The sequence below is a fragment of the Bubalus bubalis genome, chromosome 4 (genome assembly GCF_019923935.1).
Source record: "Bubalus bubalis isolate 160015118507 breed Murrah chromosome 4, NDDB_SH_1, whole genome shotgun sequence".
Taxonomy (NCBI): domain Eukaryota; kingdom Metazoa; phylum Chordata; class Mammalia; order Artiodactyla; family Bovidae; genus Bubalus; species Bubalus bubalis.
The window spans coordinates 78,603,000-78,619,931 of record NC_059160.1 but is presented as its reverse complement, the minus strand read 5'-3'; the positions used below and the strand labels follow the sequence as shown (position 1 = coordinate 78,619,931).

The window sequence follows — 16,932 nt, the reverse complement described above, 5'->3', positions numbered from 1 at the left end:
TTTTAACCTTGCCCATTATATTGAAAGTCACAAAATAAGGAACTAAAATAACTGTTCCTAAGCATCATTCTTCTATTTCCCTCATTCTCCCTTTTGAAACTGGAATTTCTGTCCAAAGTACTATTTACAGTGACCTTGACAAGAATTTTAAAGAAATATATATTTTTCATTCATCTATTTAAAATACATATTTGAGATACATTTGGAGTGATAACACCTTGAGTTGGCATAATCATTTTCCTAATTCTGTGGCATATTACCAGAAAAGGTGTATCAGTCAGGGTTCTCCAGAGAAACAGACTAATATAGGGTAGATGATAGATAGATTTTAAAGACCTGACTTCCACACTTATGGGCATTGTCAAGCTTGAAATTTGTAGGACTGGCTTTTCATGTCTTGAGATAAAATTCTTTCTTTTCAAGGAAACCTGGGTTTTCACTCTTAAGACTTCTAATTTAAGATTGGATCAGGGTGTTTGCGCGTCGCGGGGAGCAGGGCCTGGCGGGCGGGGTGTGTCGCGATGCTGGAGCTGGCGGTGCAGAAGATGGTGGTCCACCCCCTGGTGCTGCTCAGTGTGGTGGATCATTTCAATCGAATAGGCAAGGTTGGAAACCAAAAACGTGTTGTTGGTGTGCTTTTGGGGTCATGGCAAAAGAAAGTACTCGATGTATCCAACAGTTTTGCAGTTCCTTTTGATGAAGACGACAAAGATGATTCTGTCTGGTTTTTAGACCATGATTACTTGGAAAACATGTATGGAATGTTTAAGAAGGTCAACGCCAGAGAAAGAATAGTTGGGTGGTACCACACAGGCCCTAAACTACACAAGAATGACATCGCCATCAATGAACTCATGAAAAGATACTGCCCTAACTCAGTATTGGTCATCATTGATGTGAAACCAAAGGACCTGGGACTGCCCACAGAAGCATATATTTCAGTGGAAGAAGTTCATGATGATGGAACTCCAACCTCAAAAACATTTGAGCATGTGACCAGTGAAATTGGAGCAGAGGAAGCCGAGGAAGTCGGAGTTGAACACCGATTACGAGACATCAAAGACACTACAGTGGGCACTCTTTCCCAGCGGATCACAAACCAGGTCCATGGTCTGAAGGGACTCAACTCCAAGCTCCTGGACATCAGGGGCTACCTGGAGAAGGTGGCCACGGGCCAGCTGCCCATCAACCACCAGATCATCTACCAGCTGTAGGACGTCTTCAACCTGCTGCCGGATGTCAGCCTGCAGGAGTTTGTCAAGGCCTTTTACCTGAAGACCAACGACCAGATGGTGGTGGTATATTTGGCCTCACTGATCCGCTCTGTAGTCGCCGTGCACAATCTCATCAACAACAAGATTGCCAACCGGGACGCAGAAAAGAAAGAAGGGCAAGAAAAGGAAGACAGCAAAAAGGACAGAAAAGATGACAAAGAGAAAGAGAAGGAAAAGAGTGATGTAAAGAAAGAAGAGAAAAAGGAGAAAAAATAAAACATGTAGCTTTTTAATTTGTAAATTAAAATCTTGTAAACTAACGCATTGTGCCGCCAGAGGGTTCTTTAAAGTGCTTGTTAAAAAGCTGTATTGATGAGAGCTCTCTGAATAGAGGGACTGATCTTGAACCTAAACTGCAGCTTCGGCTACTGTGAGTTGGGGAGGTGATAGCTCAGGTTTCAGACTGTGTGAGAAAAGTGAAGAGAAGTAAGCGTAACATTTTTGGTACTCTCCCTACTTTTATCTATGAGACCAGGAGTTGAATTTTTCCCGTCTCAAGAGACTCTAGGGGTCTGTTTCTGGCCGTCTGCAAAATTGCAGAATGGAATGCATGAATTCCTTAAGTGCTCTGCCTTGGAACACTTTGAGGTCTGACCCTCAGGACTCTGTGAGAATACTGCCCCGCGGGACTTCTCAGACCCGTAGCTCTGGTATTCTTGGGGCTTGGGATCAAGATATTGTTTACCTTCAAAGACACAATTAAATGGCTTGGTTTAAAAAAAAAAAAAAAGATTGGATCAGCTCCACCCACATCAATAATGATATCTCCTTTATTTCGGAGAAGGCAATGGAACCCCACTCCAGTACTCTTGCTTGGAAAATCCCATGGACGGAGGAGCCTGGTGGGCTGCAATCCATGGGGTTGCTAAGAGTCAGACACGACTGAGCAACTTCACTTTCACCTTTTACTTTCATGCATTGGAGAAGGAAATGGCAACCCACTCCAGTGTTCTTGCCTGGAGAATCCCAGGGATGGCTGAGCCTGGCGGGCTGCTGACTATGGGGTCGCACAGAGTCGGACACGACTGAAGCGACTTAGCATTTAAAGACTAATAATTGTAAATACTGATCACATCTACAAAATACCCTCTTGGGCTTTTTACTCATTTGTTATGTGAGGAAACCAAAGTTTGGTAAAGTTAAGTAACCCAAGTAAATCATACAGGTATTGAGAGAAGCCACATTAGATTTCACGTTCCACCTCCTAGATTAGGATTTCACCACTCCACTCTGTTCTGTTCAGTCTCTCAGTTGTGTCCGACTCTTACCAGCATACCAGGCCTCCCTGGCCATCACCAACTCCTGGAGTTTACTTAAACTCATGTCCTTTGAGTCAGTGATACCATCCAGCCATCTCATCCTCTGTTGTCCCCTTCTCCTCCCACCTTAAATCTTTCCCAGCATCAAGGTCTTTTCAAATGAGTCAGTTCTTCGCATCAGGTGGACAAAGTATTGGAGTTTCAGCTTCAGCATCAGTCCTTCCAATGAATATTCAGGACTTATTTCCTTTAGGATGGACTGATTGGATCTCCTTGCAGTCCAAGGGACTGTCAAGAGTCTTCTCAAACACCACAGTTCAAAAGCATCAATTCTTCAGCACTCAGCTTTCTTTATATTGCAACTCCCACATCCATATATGACTACTGGAAAAACCATATCCTTGACTAGTCAAGCCTTGACTAGTTTTTCCAGTGGTTATGTATAGATGTGAGAGTTGGACTATAAAGAGGGCTGAGCACAGAAAAATTGATGCTTTTCAACTGTGGTGTTAGAGAAGTCCCTTGGACTGCAAGGAGATCCAACCAGTCCATCCTAAGGGAAATTGGTTCTGGGTGTTCATTGGAAGGACTGATGTTAAAGCTGAAACTCCAGTATTTTGGCCACCTGATGTGAAGAGCTGACTCATTGGAAAAGACCCCGATGCTGGTAAAGATTGAAGGCAGGAGGAGAAAGGGATGACAGAAGATAAGATGGTTAGATGGCATCACTAAGTCAATGGACATGAGTTTGGGTAAACTCCGGGAGTTGGTGATGGACAGGGATGCCTGGCGTGCTGCAGTTCATGGGATCACAAAGAATGGGACATGACTGAGCAACTGAACTGAACTGAACTGACTAGATGGACCTTTGTTGGCAAAGTAATGTCTCTGCTTTTTAATACACTGATAGGTTGTTCATACTTTTCTTCCAAGGAGTAAGTGTCTTTTAATTTCTTGGCTGCAGTCACCATCTGCAGTAATTTTGGAGCCCCCCTCAAAAAGTCTGTCACTGTTTCCACTCTTTTCCCTTCTATTTGCCGTGAAGTGATGGGACCAGATGCCATGATCTTAGTTTTCTGAATGTTGAGCTTTAAGCCAACTTTTTCACTCTTCTCTTTCACTTTCATCAAGAGGCTCTTTAGTTCTTCTTCACTTTCTGCCATAAGGGTAGTGTCATCTGCATATCTGAGGTTATTGATATTTCTCCTGGCAATCTTGATTCCAGCATGAGCTTCATACAGACCAGCGTTTCTCATTATGTACTCTGCATATAAGTTAAATAAGCAGGGTGACAATATACAGCCTTTCCCTATTTGGAACCAGTCTGTTGTTCCATGTCCATTTCTAACTGTTGCTTCTTGACCTGCATACAGATTTCTCAAGAGGCAGGTCAGGTGGTCTGGCATTCCTATCTTTTGAAGAATTTTCCACAGTTTGTTGTGATTCACACAGTCAAAGGCTTTGGCGTAGTCAATAAGCAGAAATAGATGTTTTTTGAAACTCTTTCTTGTTTGATGATCCAACGGATGTTGCCAATTTGATTTCCAGTTCCTCTGCCTTTTCTAAATCCAGCTTGAACATCTGGAAGTTCATGGTTCACATACTGTTGAAGTCTGGCTTGGATAATTTTGAGCATTACTTTACTAGCATGTGAGATGAGTTCAATTGTGCAGTAGTTTGAGCATTCTTTGGCATTGCTTTTCTTTGGCATTGGGATGAAAACTGACCTTTTCCAGTACTGTGGCCACTTCTGAGTTTTCCAAATTTGCTGGTATATTGAGTGCAGCACTTTCACAGCATCATCTTTTAGGATTTGAATTAGATCAGCTTGAATTCCATCACCTCCACTAGCTTTGTTCATAGTGATACTTCCTAAAGCCCACTTGACTTGCATTCCGGGATGTCTGGCTCTAGGTGAGTGATCACACCCTTGTGATTATCTGGGTCAAGAAGATCTTTTTTATATAGTTCTGTGTATTCTTGCCACTTCGCCTTAATATCTTCTGCTTCTGTTAGGTCCATACCATTTCTGTGCTTTATTGTGCCCATTTTTGCATGAAATGTTCCCTTGGTATCTCTCACTGTCTTGAAGAGAACTCTAGTCTTTCTCATTCTATTGTTTTCCTCTATTTCTTTGCATTGATCCACTCTATTGCCTCACTTGAATGCCTTCAGTAAAGCTCATATCTAGTATCTAGGAAGGAACTTATTTCCTCCATCACAATGATTTTTTTTTAATTGAAGTGTAGTTGATTTTCAAGGTTGCCTTCATTTCAGGTGTACAATTAAGTGATTCAGTCATACTTATTTTTTTTTTTCAGATTCTTTTCCTTTACAAGTTATTACAAAATATTGAATATAGTTCCTATGCTATATAGTAAGTTCTTGTTCATTATTTGTTGTATATATAGTAAAGTATTTATGTTAATCTGAAACTCCTAAATTATCCCATCCCCCACTTCCACTTTGGTAATCATAAGTTCATTTTCCTAGTCTGTGGGTCTACTTCTGTTTTTTATTTAAGTTCATTTGTATCAGTTTTTTTAGATTCCACATATAAGTGATATCATATGATATTTGTCTTTCGCTGGCTTACTTCACTTGGTATAGTAAACTTTAGGTCCATCATTTTGGTGTAATGGCATTATTTCTTTCTTTTTATAGCTGAATAATATTCCATTGTGTATATATACCACATCTTCTTTATCTATTCATCTGTTGATGGGTACTTAGGTTGCTTCCATGTCTTGGCTATTATAAAAAAGTGCTACAATAAATATGCACATATCTTTTTCAATTATGGCTTTCTCCAGTTATATTCTCAGGAACAGGATTGAAGAATCATTGTAGCTATATATTTAGCTTTTGAAGGACCCGCCCTACTTTTCTCCACAGTAGTTGTACAAATGTATATTCCCACCAATGTTTAGGAGGGTTCTTTTTCTCCACACCCTCTCCAGCATTCATTATTTGTAAACTTTTTGATGATGGCCATTCTGACTGGTGTGAGGTATCTCACTGTAGTTTTGTTTTGCATTTTTCTGATAATTAGCAATATTGAGCATCTTCTTATGTGCCTTCTGGCCATGTCTATATCCTTTTTGGAGAAACGTCTATTTAGAACTACTACCCACTTTTTTTATTGAGTTGTTTGATTTTTTTGATATTGAGCTGTATAAGCTCTTCATATATTTTGGAGATTAATCCCTCACCAGTTGCATCATCTGCAAATATTTTCTCCGATTGTGTAGGCTGTTTTTTCATTCAACTTATAGGCCTTTTTGCTGTACAAAAGCTTTTAAGTTAATTAACTGTCATTTGTTTACTTTTGTTTTTAATTTCAATTACTCTAGAAGATGAATTTGTAAAGATATTGCTGCAATTTATGTCAAAGAGAGTTCTGCCTGTATCTTCTTCCAGGAGTTTTATAGTATCCAGTTATACATTTATGTCTTTAATCCATTTCATAAAGATCATCTAAGAGAAATCCATAGCTAACATCATTCTGGATGATGAAAACCTGAAAGCATTTCCTCTAAGATCAGGAACAAAATAAGGATGTTCACTCTCACCACTATTATCCAACACAGTTTTAGAAGTCCTAGCTATAGCAATTAGGCTTCTCAGGTGACTCAGTGGGTGAAGAATCTGCCCACAATGTGGGAGACAGTGGAGACATGTGTTCAACTCCTGGGTTGGGAAGACCCCCTGGAGGAGGGCATGGCAACCCACTCCAGTATTCTTGCCTGGAAAATCCCATGGACAGAGGAGGCTGGTAGGCTACAGTCCATAAGATTACAAAGAGCTAGACACATACGAGTGACTGAGTATATGCACACACACAGCCACAACAATCAGAAAAGAAAAAGAAATAAAAAGAGTCCAACTTGGAAAGAAAGAAGTAAAACTGTCACGGTTTGTAGGTGACATGACGCTATACATAGAAACATTCTAAAAATGCTACCTGAAAATAACTGGAGCTCATCAATGAATTTAATACACAGAATTCTGTTGCATTTTTATACTCTAACAATGGAAGATCAGAAAGAGAAATTAAGGAAAAAATTCCATTTACCGTTGTATGAAAAAGGAGAAAATATCTAGGAATAAACTTATTGAAGAAAATAAAAGACATATACACCAAAAACTTTAAGACAGTGATGAAAGAACTCAAATATGACCCAAATTGATGGAAAGATATCCTTCATTCTTAAATTGATGAAATCAATATTGTCCAAATGACTGTGTTACCCAAGGCAGCTACAGATTCAATGCAATGCCCATAAATTGCCAATGGCATTTTTCACAGAATTAGAACAAAAAAGTTTTCTAATTTGTATGGAAACACAAAGGACCTCAAAGAGCAAAAGCAGTGTTGAGGGGAAAAAAGAAACAAGCTGGAGGAATCAAGCTTCCTGACTTCAGGCTATACTACAAAGCTATAGTAATCAAAACAGTATGGTACTGGCACAAAAACAGAAATAAAGATTAATGGAACAGGGTATAATGGTCAGAAATAAACCCACAATCTCTGACAAATGAGGCAAGAATGTACAATGGAGAAAAGACAATCTCTTCAATAAGTAGTGCCAGGAAAATTGAACAGCTACACATAAAATAATGAAATTAGAACATTCCCTAACATCATACACAGTGACTTTTATTTAAAAGTTTCATGAATATTTAACTAACATAAATGTCTTGTTCTTAATTGAAAAGATTATCTTCTTGGCTCATATATTTCCTCATTTACTCACTTCACCTGAAAAATGTAATCCCAAAGAATCCAGTAGAACCTACAATCTTATTTGTCACAGAGGAAATTGTTGCTGTCGTTGTTCAGTTAATACAGTGAAAGTGAAAACCACTCAGTCATGTCCAACTCTTTGCATCCCCATGGACTATACAGTCCATGGAATTCTCCAGGCTAAAATACTGGAGTGGGTAGCCTTTATCTTCTCCAGGGGATCTTCCCAATCCAGGGATTGAACCCAGGTCTCCTGCATTGCAGATGGATTCTTTACCAGCTGAGCCACAAGGGAAGCCCCAATCATCACTAACTCATGTCCAATTCTTTGTGACCCCATGGACTGCAACATGCCAGGCTTCCCTGTCCTTCACTATCTCATGGAGTTTACTCAAATTCATGTCCATTTAGTTGGTGATGCCATTGAACCATCTCATCCTCTGATGCCCCATTCTACTCCTGTCCTCGGTTTCCCCAGCATCAGAGTATTTTCCAATGATTTGGCTCTTCACATCAAGTGGTCAAAGTTTTGGAGCTTCAGTTTCAGCATCAGTCAGTCCTTCCAATGAATATTCAGGGTTGATTTCCTTTAGGACTGACTGGTTTGATCTCCTAGCTGTCTGAGAGAACTCTTAAGAGTCTTGCCCAGAACCACAACTTGGAAGCATTAATTCTTTAGTGCTCATTCAACAGTGCTGCTGCTGCTAAGTCGCTTCAGTCGTGTCTGACTCTGTGCGACCCCATAGACAGAAGCCCACCAGGCTTCCCCATCCCTGGGATTCTCCAGGCAAGAACACTGGAGTGGGTTGCCATTTCCTTAGCCCCCAAGTATGCTACCAGACAAGCTATCTCAGTATTCAGAAAGGCCCCTGTGTCCCAGGGAAGAGAAAGAGTCAGAAAAAAATAAGAAATAAGTTCAAGTTAAATTTAATTAAATAATTCTAAAATATTAGTGTGAAACCAGATAAAAGAGATGGACTAGATTAGCACACTTAGAAAATGTTACAAGGGGGAATACCACACTACATGAATCCCTTTTGCAGAGTTCTTATGTCTGCTCTCTCTCTCTCTTTGCTGCAGCATGTCTCCCAGCTTAAGATACAATTATGAGAATCACAGCTGAGGTTTGAATAAAGAGGCCCACAGATGAGAAATGTCTGGGGTAATGATACACACTTGCTGTATCAGAAAATGAAGGTCAATTAGCCTGATGAGTCACTACAGTTTTTATTTGTGTTTCTTGGGTTGAGAAGAAAAACAACTTGGGACCAGAATGGGACCATACTGTGTGCTATCATTGCCCAGAGCAGTCATGTTCATTAATTGGTTTTTACACTTATTTCTATCTTTAAGTAACAATTTTTTCATCATCATATTCTCTATTGATTCTACCCATTTTTGGCATGACATAGATTATTAATTTACTCTTGATAATTCATCTATATATGAGTTTGCCTATATCAACATGCTCTATTTAACATATCCTATACCATACTATCTGAATCTTTTATGCAATCCCTAGGTTCACATTATGTGAGCTTCAACTATATACTGTAAACTAATAATTTATTTACTACCTATGCTTGGCACTTCTCATGAATTTCACCATTTTTCTTATCTTTTATAGAATAATTGCATGTTCTTAAATAGTTTGCACATTATTAGGAGAAATAATCACAACTTTTATAAACCCAAAGATCACTGAAGAGCCTTAAAAAAATGTTGCTGTTAGAGTGGAGCTTTAATGTTTCATATAAAAACAACAACAAAATGGTAATTATGTGGGGTGAAGGATATGTTAGGCTGCCCTGGTGGCTCAGTGGTAAAGAACCCACCTGTTAATACAGGAGATATGGGTTCAATCCCTGGGCTGGAAAGATGCTCTGGAGAAGGAAATGGCAACCCACTCTAATATTCTTGCTTGGGAAATCCCATGGATAGAGGAGCCTCTCAGGCTATAGTCCATGGGGTTGCCAAACAGTAGGACCCTAAGCTAAACAACAACAACAAAAGATGTAACTAACCTGATTGTGGTAAACATTTCACAATATATGTGTATCAATTCATCACATTGTACACATAAAAGTTCTGATGATTCTAACACCCAGTTCCAATGTCTGGGAGGAGGGATCCCCACACACCAAGTAATTCTTAAACAGCTGGGTGTCCTACAATTTAATGAAATTCAAACACTGTATAGCATCAGATTCTACAGGTTAAGGGCTCAATCCTTCAACATTTCTCATCCCCTCTTCAAGAATCAGTTGCAAGTCCAGGTTGTCACCTGTGCTTCTGACTAACTAGCTGTAAGATCTGAGGTTCCAAAAACTCCCTCCTTAGGTTTGATTAATTTGTTAGGCTGGTTCACAGAACTCAGAGAAACATTTCACTTAGCAGACCACCAGTTTATTATAAAAAAGGTTACAACTCAGGAACAGCTAGATGGATGACATGCATAGGGCAAAATATGTGGGAAGAGGTTGTGCCACTTTCCCCAAACATCCACATGTTCATCATCACAAAAACTCTCTGAATACCATCCTCCTTTTCTGGAGGTTTCATTACACAGGCATAATTGATTAAATCATCAGGCCATTGGCTATTGATTCAACTTCCAGTTCCTCTCCCCTCCCTGAAGTCGGTGGGGTGGGACAGAATGTTCCAGTCCTCTAATTGCAGAGTTGGTTTCCTAACAATGAGTCTCAATTTTTAACTGTGTTCTGAATTTACCTCATCAACATAACAAATGACATTTTTATATTCTCGTTGCTTAGACAGTTCCAAGGATTTTATGAACTCTTAGAAACATAGACAGAGACCAAATATATATTTCTTATTGTAACTCACAAAGTCACAAATTCTTAAACTTATACAATGCTATATATCAATTATAACTCAATAAAATTTGAACATAGAATAAATAATATAATTCCATTTTAGAATTTTGCCTTTAACATCACATCAAATTAGATTGTTATATTGAGGAGGGCTTGTACCATTAGACTAGAAGAAGACAGTTGGGAAAAAAAAAAAAAAAGAAGAAGAAGACAGTTGGTCCTGCCTTTGAGACTTACCTTAGGAGAATCCAAGTTATAAATACAGCTTCTCATGGACTAATCCAATTTCTCTGATATTTGTTTTTTTAAAGGGGAATATTATAACTACTAATACAGAGCTTTTTCTAGCATATGACTTGGATCCAAAATCTATACAAATACAAACAGGAATATGATGTGGTCTCTGAGTTTGAGTAGCTCTGAGTAGATGGGGAGGAAGGTCCATAAAAAGTAATTACTGGGACTTTCAGGGCTTTCTGGGAAAAATAATCCACTTTGCAATGCAGGGGACACCAGTTCAATCCCTGGTGTGGGAAGATCCCACATGCCTCAGGGAAACTAAGCCTTTGTGCCATGATACTGAGCCCGTGCACTACAGTCCACTAGCTGAAACTACCGAGCCCATGAGCCACAACTACTTAAGTCCACATGCCTGGAGCCTGTACTCTACAACAAGAGAAGCCGCTGCATTGAGAAGCTCATGCGCCGCAATGGAGAGTAGCTTGTACTCACCACAACTAGAGGAAGCCTGCATGCAGCAAGAAGATCTAGGGTAGCCAAAAATAATAAATGTAAAAAAAATTTAAAAAGCATTACTACCAGAATGAACACTGTTACAACATAATGGAAGAGGAAATGCTATCATAATAGCATAAATCTTCTAAGAGGAGCCATTAATGTTGGATTTGATGAATAGAAGTTTGCAAAAATTGCCAAGATAAAAGCAGACATACAAACTATGCAGGAAAAACATGGGGGAATAAAAGAACATAGCATGGACAAGGCATGGAGCAAATATGGGATGAATGGAGTACAGGTTTTCTTAGGATTAGAAGATAAATATAGTAAGGTTAGGGTTAGGGTTAGGGTTAGGGTTGGTCCTTTCTTCACTTACTTCCAGTGCCATCTCCAGCACAGATTAAATGTCTACTAATGAAAAGAAGTACGTCAAGGCTGTATATTGTCACCCTGCTTATTTAACTTAGATGCAGAGTACATTATGAGAAACTCTGGACTGGAAGAAGCACAAGCTGGAATCAAGATTGCCGGGAGAAATATCAATAACCTCAGATATGCAGATGACACCACCCTTATGGCAGAAGGTGAAGAGGAACTAAAAAGCCTCCTGATGAAAGTGAAAGTGGAGAGTGAAAAAGTTGGCTTAAAGCTCAACATTCAGAAAACGAAGATCATGGCATCCAGTCCCATCACTTCATGGGAAATAGATGGGGAAACAGTGGAAACAGTGTCAGACTTTATTTTTCTGGGCTCCAAAATCACTGCAGATGGTGACTGCAGCCATGAAATTAAAAGTTGCTTACTCCTTGGAAGGAAAGTTATGACCAACATAGATAGCATATTGAAAAGCAGAGACATTACTTTGCCAACAAAGGTCCATCTAGTGAAGGCTATGGTTTTTCCAGTGGTCATGTATGGATGTGAGAGTTGGACTATGAAGAAGGCTGAGCGCAGAAGAATTGATGCTTTTGAACTGTGGTGTTGGAGAAGACTCTTGAGAGTCCCTTGGACTGCAAGGAGATCCAACCAGTCCATTCTGAAGGAGATCAGCCCTGGGATTTCTTTGGAAGGAATGATGCTAAAGCTGAAACTCCAGTACTTTGGCCACCTCATGTGAAAAGTTGACTCATTGGAAAAGACCCTGATGCTGGGAGGGATTGGGGGCAAGAGGAGAAGGGGACAACAGAGGATGAGATGGCTGGATGGCATCACTGACTCGATGGACGTGAGTCTGGGTGAACTTCAGGAGTTGGTGATGGACAGGGAGGCCTGGCGTGCTGCGATTCATGGGATCACAAAGAGTCAGACACGACTGAACAAGTGAACTAAACTGAACTGAATTGTGGGATTTTCTCTGAGATTGGTAATCAAATCATCCTTTCTCTTTAATAAAACTTTATCTGTTACTGGTATGTGGAGATGTGATTGACTTCTCAATGATGATTTCTAGCTGACAGTCATGTTAACACTAATAATTTTTCCAAAGATTATTTTGTTTTCAATAGTGACAGTCATTTTCAAATAATAACAGTTTTATTTCTTTCTTGCCAACTTTGATACATTTTATTTATTTTACTGGCCAGATTGCAGCTGCTAGGATCTTTAGGACAATGTTGAAAAGAAGAGTCATTGGGAGACATGGCCAAGATGGTGGAGTGTGAAGACCCCTTCCATGGGCACACCAAAATTTCACCTCCAGAGCAACTACTGATGAGAAAAACTGGAATACTAGTAGAAAAGGATTTCTGCAAGTAAAGATTTTTTAAAAGGAACCACAACAAGGTGGTAGGAGGTGTGGAGGCATGGTATGGTTAAGATGTATACACTCAAGGGGGCAATGCACAAATACAAGGATAATTACAACTGCAGAGATTCTCCCCAAGGAGTGAGGAGTTCAAGCCCTATATTGGGCTTCCCAGCCATGGAGTCTTGCGCTGAGGAGATGAAAACCTAGAATGTTTGTCTTTTAAGGCCAGTGGGACTTATATTTAGAACAGCCAGAGAGCTTTGGGAAATAGAGACTTAGCTCTTAAAGGACACACACAAAATCTCACACACTCCAGGACCCAGGGCAGAAGAAGTAATTTGAAAGAAGTCTGGATCAGACCCACTGCTGATCTTGGAAATCCTTCTGGAGAGGTAAGAGGCAAAGGATACTGGTAGCAGCCATTTGGGGGAGCTTGTTCTACCACATGAACATTGGTACTGCCAAGTGCCATTTGTGGAATTATTCCTCTAGTTGATTAGTGCTGGACCCTCTCACTTGCCTGTGGGGCATGAGTGCTGGGGCATCTCAGGCCCACCTACCAGACCTGGTACTTTTAAGAGCTGTATTGAGACTCAGCCCTGCATACCAGTGACCTGACACTAGCCCGAAGACCATACTCATCCACCAGTGACCTGGCACTAACCTGTAGACCCTTGGGACTCAGCTCCACCCACCAGTGGGCTAACACCAGTTCCAGGACTCACCAACTCTGGGACACCTGGGGACCCTCAGTCAGCCATGCCAGAATCTAGCTTTATCCACTGGTTGGCTGACACCAGCTCCAGAACTCCCAGAGCCCTGCAGCAAGAGACCCTGGAACAGGGCTCCAATCACCAATGAGCCTACATTGGCTCCAGGACCTGCCAGAGCCCAGCCCCACCAAAGAGCAGGCCAACACAAGAGTCAGGACCTTCTGGAGCTCTAGGTCCACCCACCAGCAGTCCAACCCCAGCTCTGAGACACCCTGGGTTCTCAGCACCACCCCAGTGTTCAATTTCAAAGGCCAACACCAGCTTTGGGACATAATAGACTCCATAACCATAACCAGTGGCCTCAGGAATTAGACCTAAGCACAAGCAGGCAGACACTATATCTGGGACCCCCAGCATTGCAACCACACCAGAACCTGGGTCTGCCCACCAGTAGGCCAGCAATAACCCTGGGACCCCTGAAACTTCTAAACCAGCAGTCTTGGGATCCTGCCCAACACATCAGTAACCAGCAGCCTTTACACAAGGCAGGGCTTGGCAACCAAAGGGACAAAGCCAGCCATACCTAATGAACTGCCTACAGTAGTCAACCTGCCACGACAGACTCATGCAGTCCCAGTAGGGAGTACCCTTAGAAGTTATAGCTCTGGTGACCAGAAGGGAGTATGCTGTTGGGGACACATAGGATGCCTCCTACAAAAAACCACTTCCCCAAGGTCAGGAAACATAACCAACCTACCAAATATATAGGGGAAAAACCCAATAAATTAGGCAGAAGGAGGTGACAGAGGAATATGTCTCAAATGAAGGAACAAGATAAAACCCCAGAAAAAGAACTAATGACATGAAGTTAGGCAGTCTAGAAACCTTGATAGACCAAGGTGGTGAATGTGAAGATATTAAAAAAAAAAAAAAACTTGGCAGAAAATTATAACAGAGTGAGAAATTAGAAACTTTTAACAAAGAGTAAGAAAATATAAAGAACAAAACAGATAAAAATACAATAACTGAAGTGGAAGATACAGTAGAAGAAATCAACAGTAGGTTAGATGAATCAGAGGATCAAATCAGCCTGATGGAAGAGAGAGAAGTGAAAATCACTGAAGCTGAAAAGAAAAATGAATAAACAGAGAATATTCCTCAAAAAATTAAAAATAGAACTACATATGATCCAGCATTGCCTTTCTTTGGGATTGGAATGAAAACTGACCTTTTCCAGTCCTATGGCCACTGCTGAGTTTTCCAAATTTGCTGGCATATTGAGTGCAGCACTTTCACAGCATCATCTTTCAGGATTTGGAATAGCTCAACTGGAATTCCATGATCTCCACTAGCTTTGTTCGTAGTAATGCTTTCTAAGGCCCACTTGACTTCACATTCCAGGGTGTCTAGCTCTAGGTCAGTGATCACACCATCGTGATTATCTGGGTCGTGAAGATCTTTTTTGTACAGTTCTTCTGTGTATTCTTGCCATCTCTTCTTAATATCTTCTGCTTCTGTTAGGTCCATACCATTTCTGTCCTTTATCGAGCCCATCTTTGCATGAAATGTTCCTTTGATATCTCTGATTTTCTTGAAGAGATCTCTAGTCTTTCCCATTCTGTTGTTTTCCTCTATTTCTTTGCATTGATCGCTGAAGAAGGCTTTCTTATTTCTTCTTGCTATTCTTTGGAATTCTGCATTCAGATCCTTATATCGTCCCTTTTCTCCTTTGCTTTTTGCTTCTCTTCTTTTCACAGCTATTTGTAAGGCCTCCCCAGACAGCCATTTTGCTTTTTTGCATTTCTTTTCCATGGGGATGGTCTTGATCCCTGTCTCCTGTACAATGTTACGAACCTCATTCCATAGTTCCTCAGGCACTCTATATATTAGATCTAGGCCCTTAAATCTATTTCTCACTTCCACTGTATAATCATAAGGGATTTGATTTAGGTCATACCTGAATGGTCTATTGATTTTCCCTACTTTCTTCAATTTAAGTCTGAATGCTCTAACTACGGCACAATTGCACTCATCTCACACACTAGTAAAGTAATGCTCAAAATTCTCCAAGCCAGGCTTCAGCAATATGTGAACCGTGAACTTCCTGAGGTTAAAGCTGGTTTTAGAAAAGGAAGAGGAACCAGAGCTCAAATTGCCAACATCCACAGGATCATGGAAAAAGCAAGAGAGTTCCAGAAAAACATTTATATCTGCTTTATTGACTATGCCAAAGCCTTTGACTGTGTGGATCACAATAAACTGTGGAAAATTCTGAAAGAGATGGGAATACCAGACCACCTGATCTGCCTCTTGAGAAATTTGTATGCAGGTCAGGAAGCAACAGTTAGAACTGGACATGGAACAACAGACTGGTTCCAAATAAGAAAAGGAGTACGTCAAGGCTGTATATTGTCACCCTGTTTATTTAACTTCTATGCAGAGTACATAATGAGAAACGCTGGACTGGAAGAAACACAAGCTGGAATCAAGATTATCAGGAGAAATATCAATACTCTCAGATATGCAGATGACACCACCCTTATGGCAGAAAGTGAAGAGGAACTCAAAAGCCTCTTGATGAAAGTGAAAGTGGAGAGTGAAAAAAGTTGGCTTAAAGCTCAACATTCAGAAAACAAAGATCATGGCATCCAGTCCCATCACTTCATGGGAAATAGATGGGGAAACAGTGGAAACAGTGTCAGACTTTATTTTTCTGGGCTCCAAAATCACTGCAGATGGTGACTGCAGCCATGAAATTAAAAGACGCTTATTCCTTGGAAGGAAAGTTATGACCAACCTAGATAGCATATACAAAAGCAGAGACATTACTTTGCCAACAAAGGTCCATCTAGTCAAGGCTATGGTTTTTCCTGTGGTCATGTATGGATGTGCGAGTTGGACTGTGAAGAAGGCTAAGTGCCGAAGAATTGATGCTTTTGAACTGTGGTGTTGGAGAAGACTCTTGAGAGTCCCTCGGACTGCAAGGAGGTCTAAGCAGTCCATTCTGAAGGAGATCAGCCCTGGGATTTCTTTGGAAGGAATGATGCTAAAGCTGAAACTCCAGTACTTTGGCCACCTCATGCGAAGAGCTGACTCATTGGAAAAGACTCTGATGCTGGGAGGGATTGGGGGCAAGAGGAGAAGGGGACGACAGAGGATGAGATGGCTGGATGACATCACTGACTCGATGGACGTGAGTCTGGGCTGAACTCCGGGAGTTGGTGATGGACAGTGAGGCCTGGCGTGCTGCGATTCATGGGGTCGAAAAGAGTCGGACATGACTGAGCGACTGATCTGATCTGATCTGATGATCCAGCAATTCCATTCCCAGTTATTTGTCCAGAGAAAACAAAAACACACTAGTTTCAAAATACATGTGCATCATTGGGTTAATTGCAGCTCTATTTAGAATAGCCAATATGAAATCACCCAGTGTGTTTATTTACAGATTAATGAATATAGAAGAGGTGGTATACATAAATAAAACAGAATATTACTGAGCCATAAGAAGAATGAATTTTTGCCATTTGTGATAACGTGAATAAACTAGAAGACATTACACTAAATGAACTAAATCAGACAGAAAGACAAATTCTGTATGTTTTCACTTACACGTG

At 40.6% G+C, this 16,932-nt stretch overlaps 1 protein-coding gene across 1 annotated transcript; it reads left to right on the top strand.

The window, feature by feature from the left end:
* The first annotated feature begins 471 nt into the window (after nt 1–471).
* On the top strand, nt 472–1,966 carry LOC123465688 (26S proteasome non-ATPase regulatory subunit 7-like). Its single transcript, XM_045165451.1, is given in 1 exon segment — nt 472–1,966. A coding segment is annotated over 1 exon segment (969 nt). The 5' UTR covers nt 472–521; the 3' UTR covers nt 1,491–1,966.
* The last annotated feature ends 14,966 nt before the right edge of the window (nt 1,967–16,932 follow it).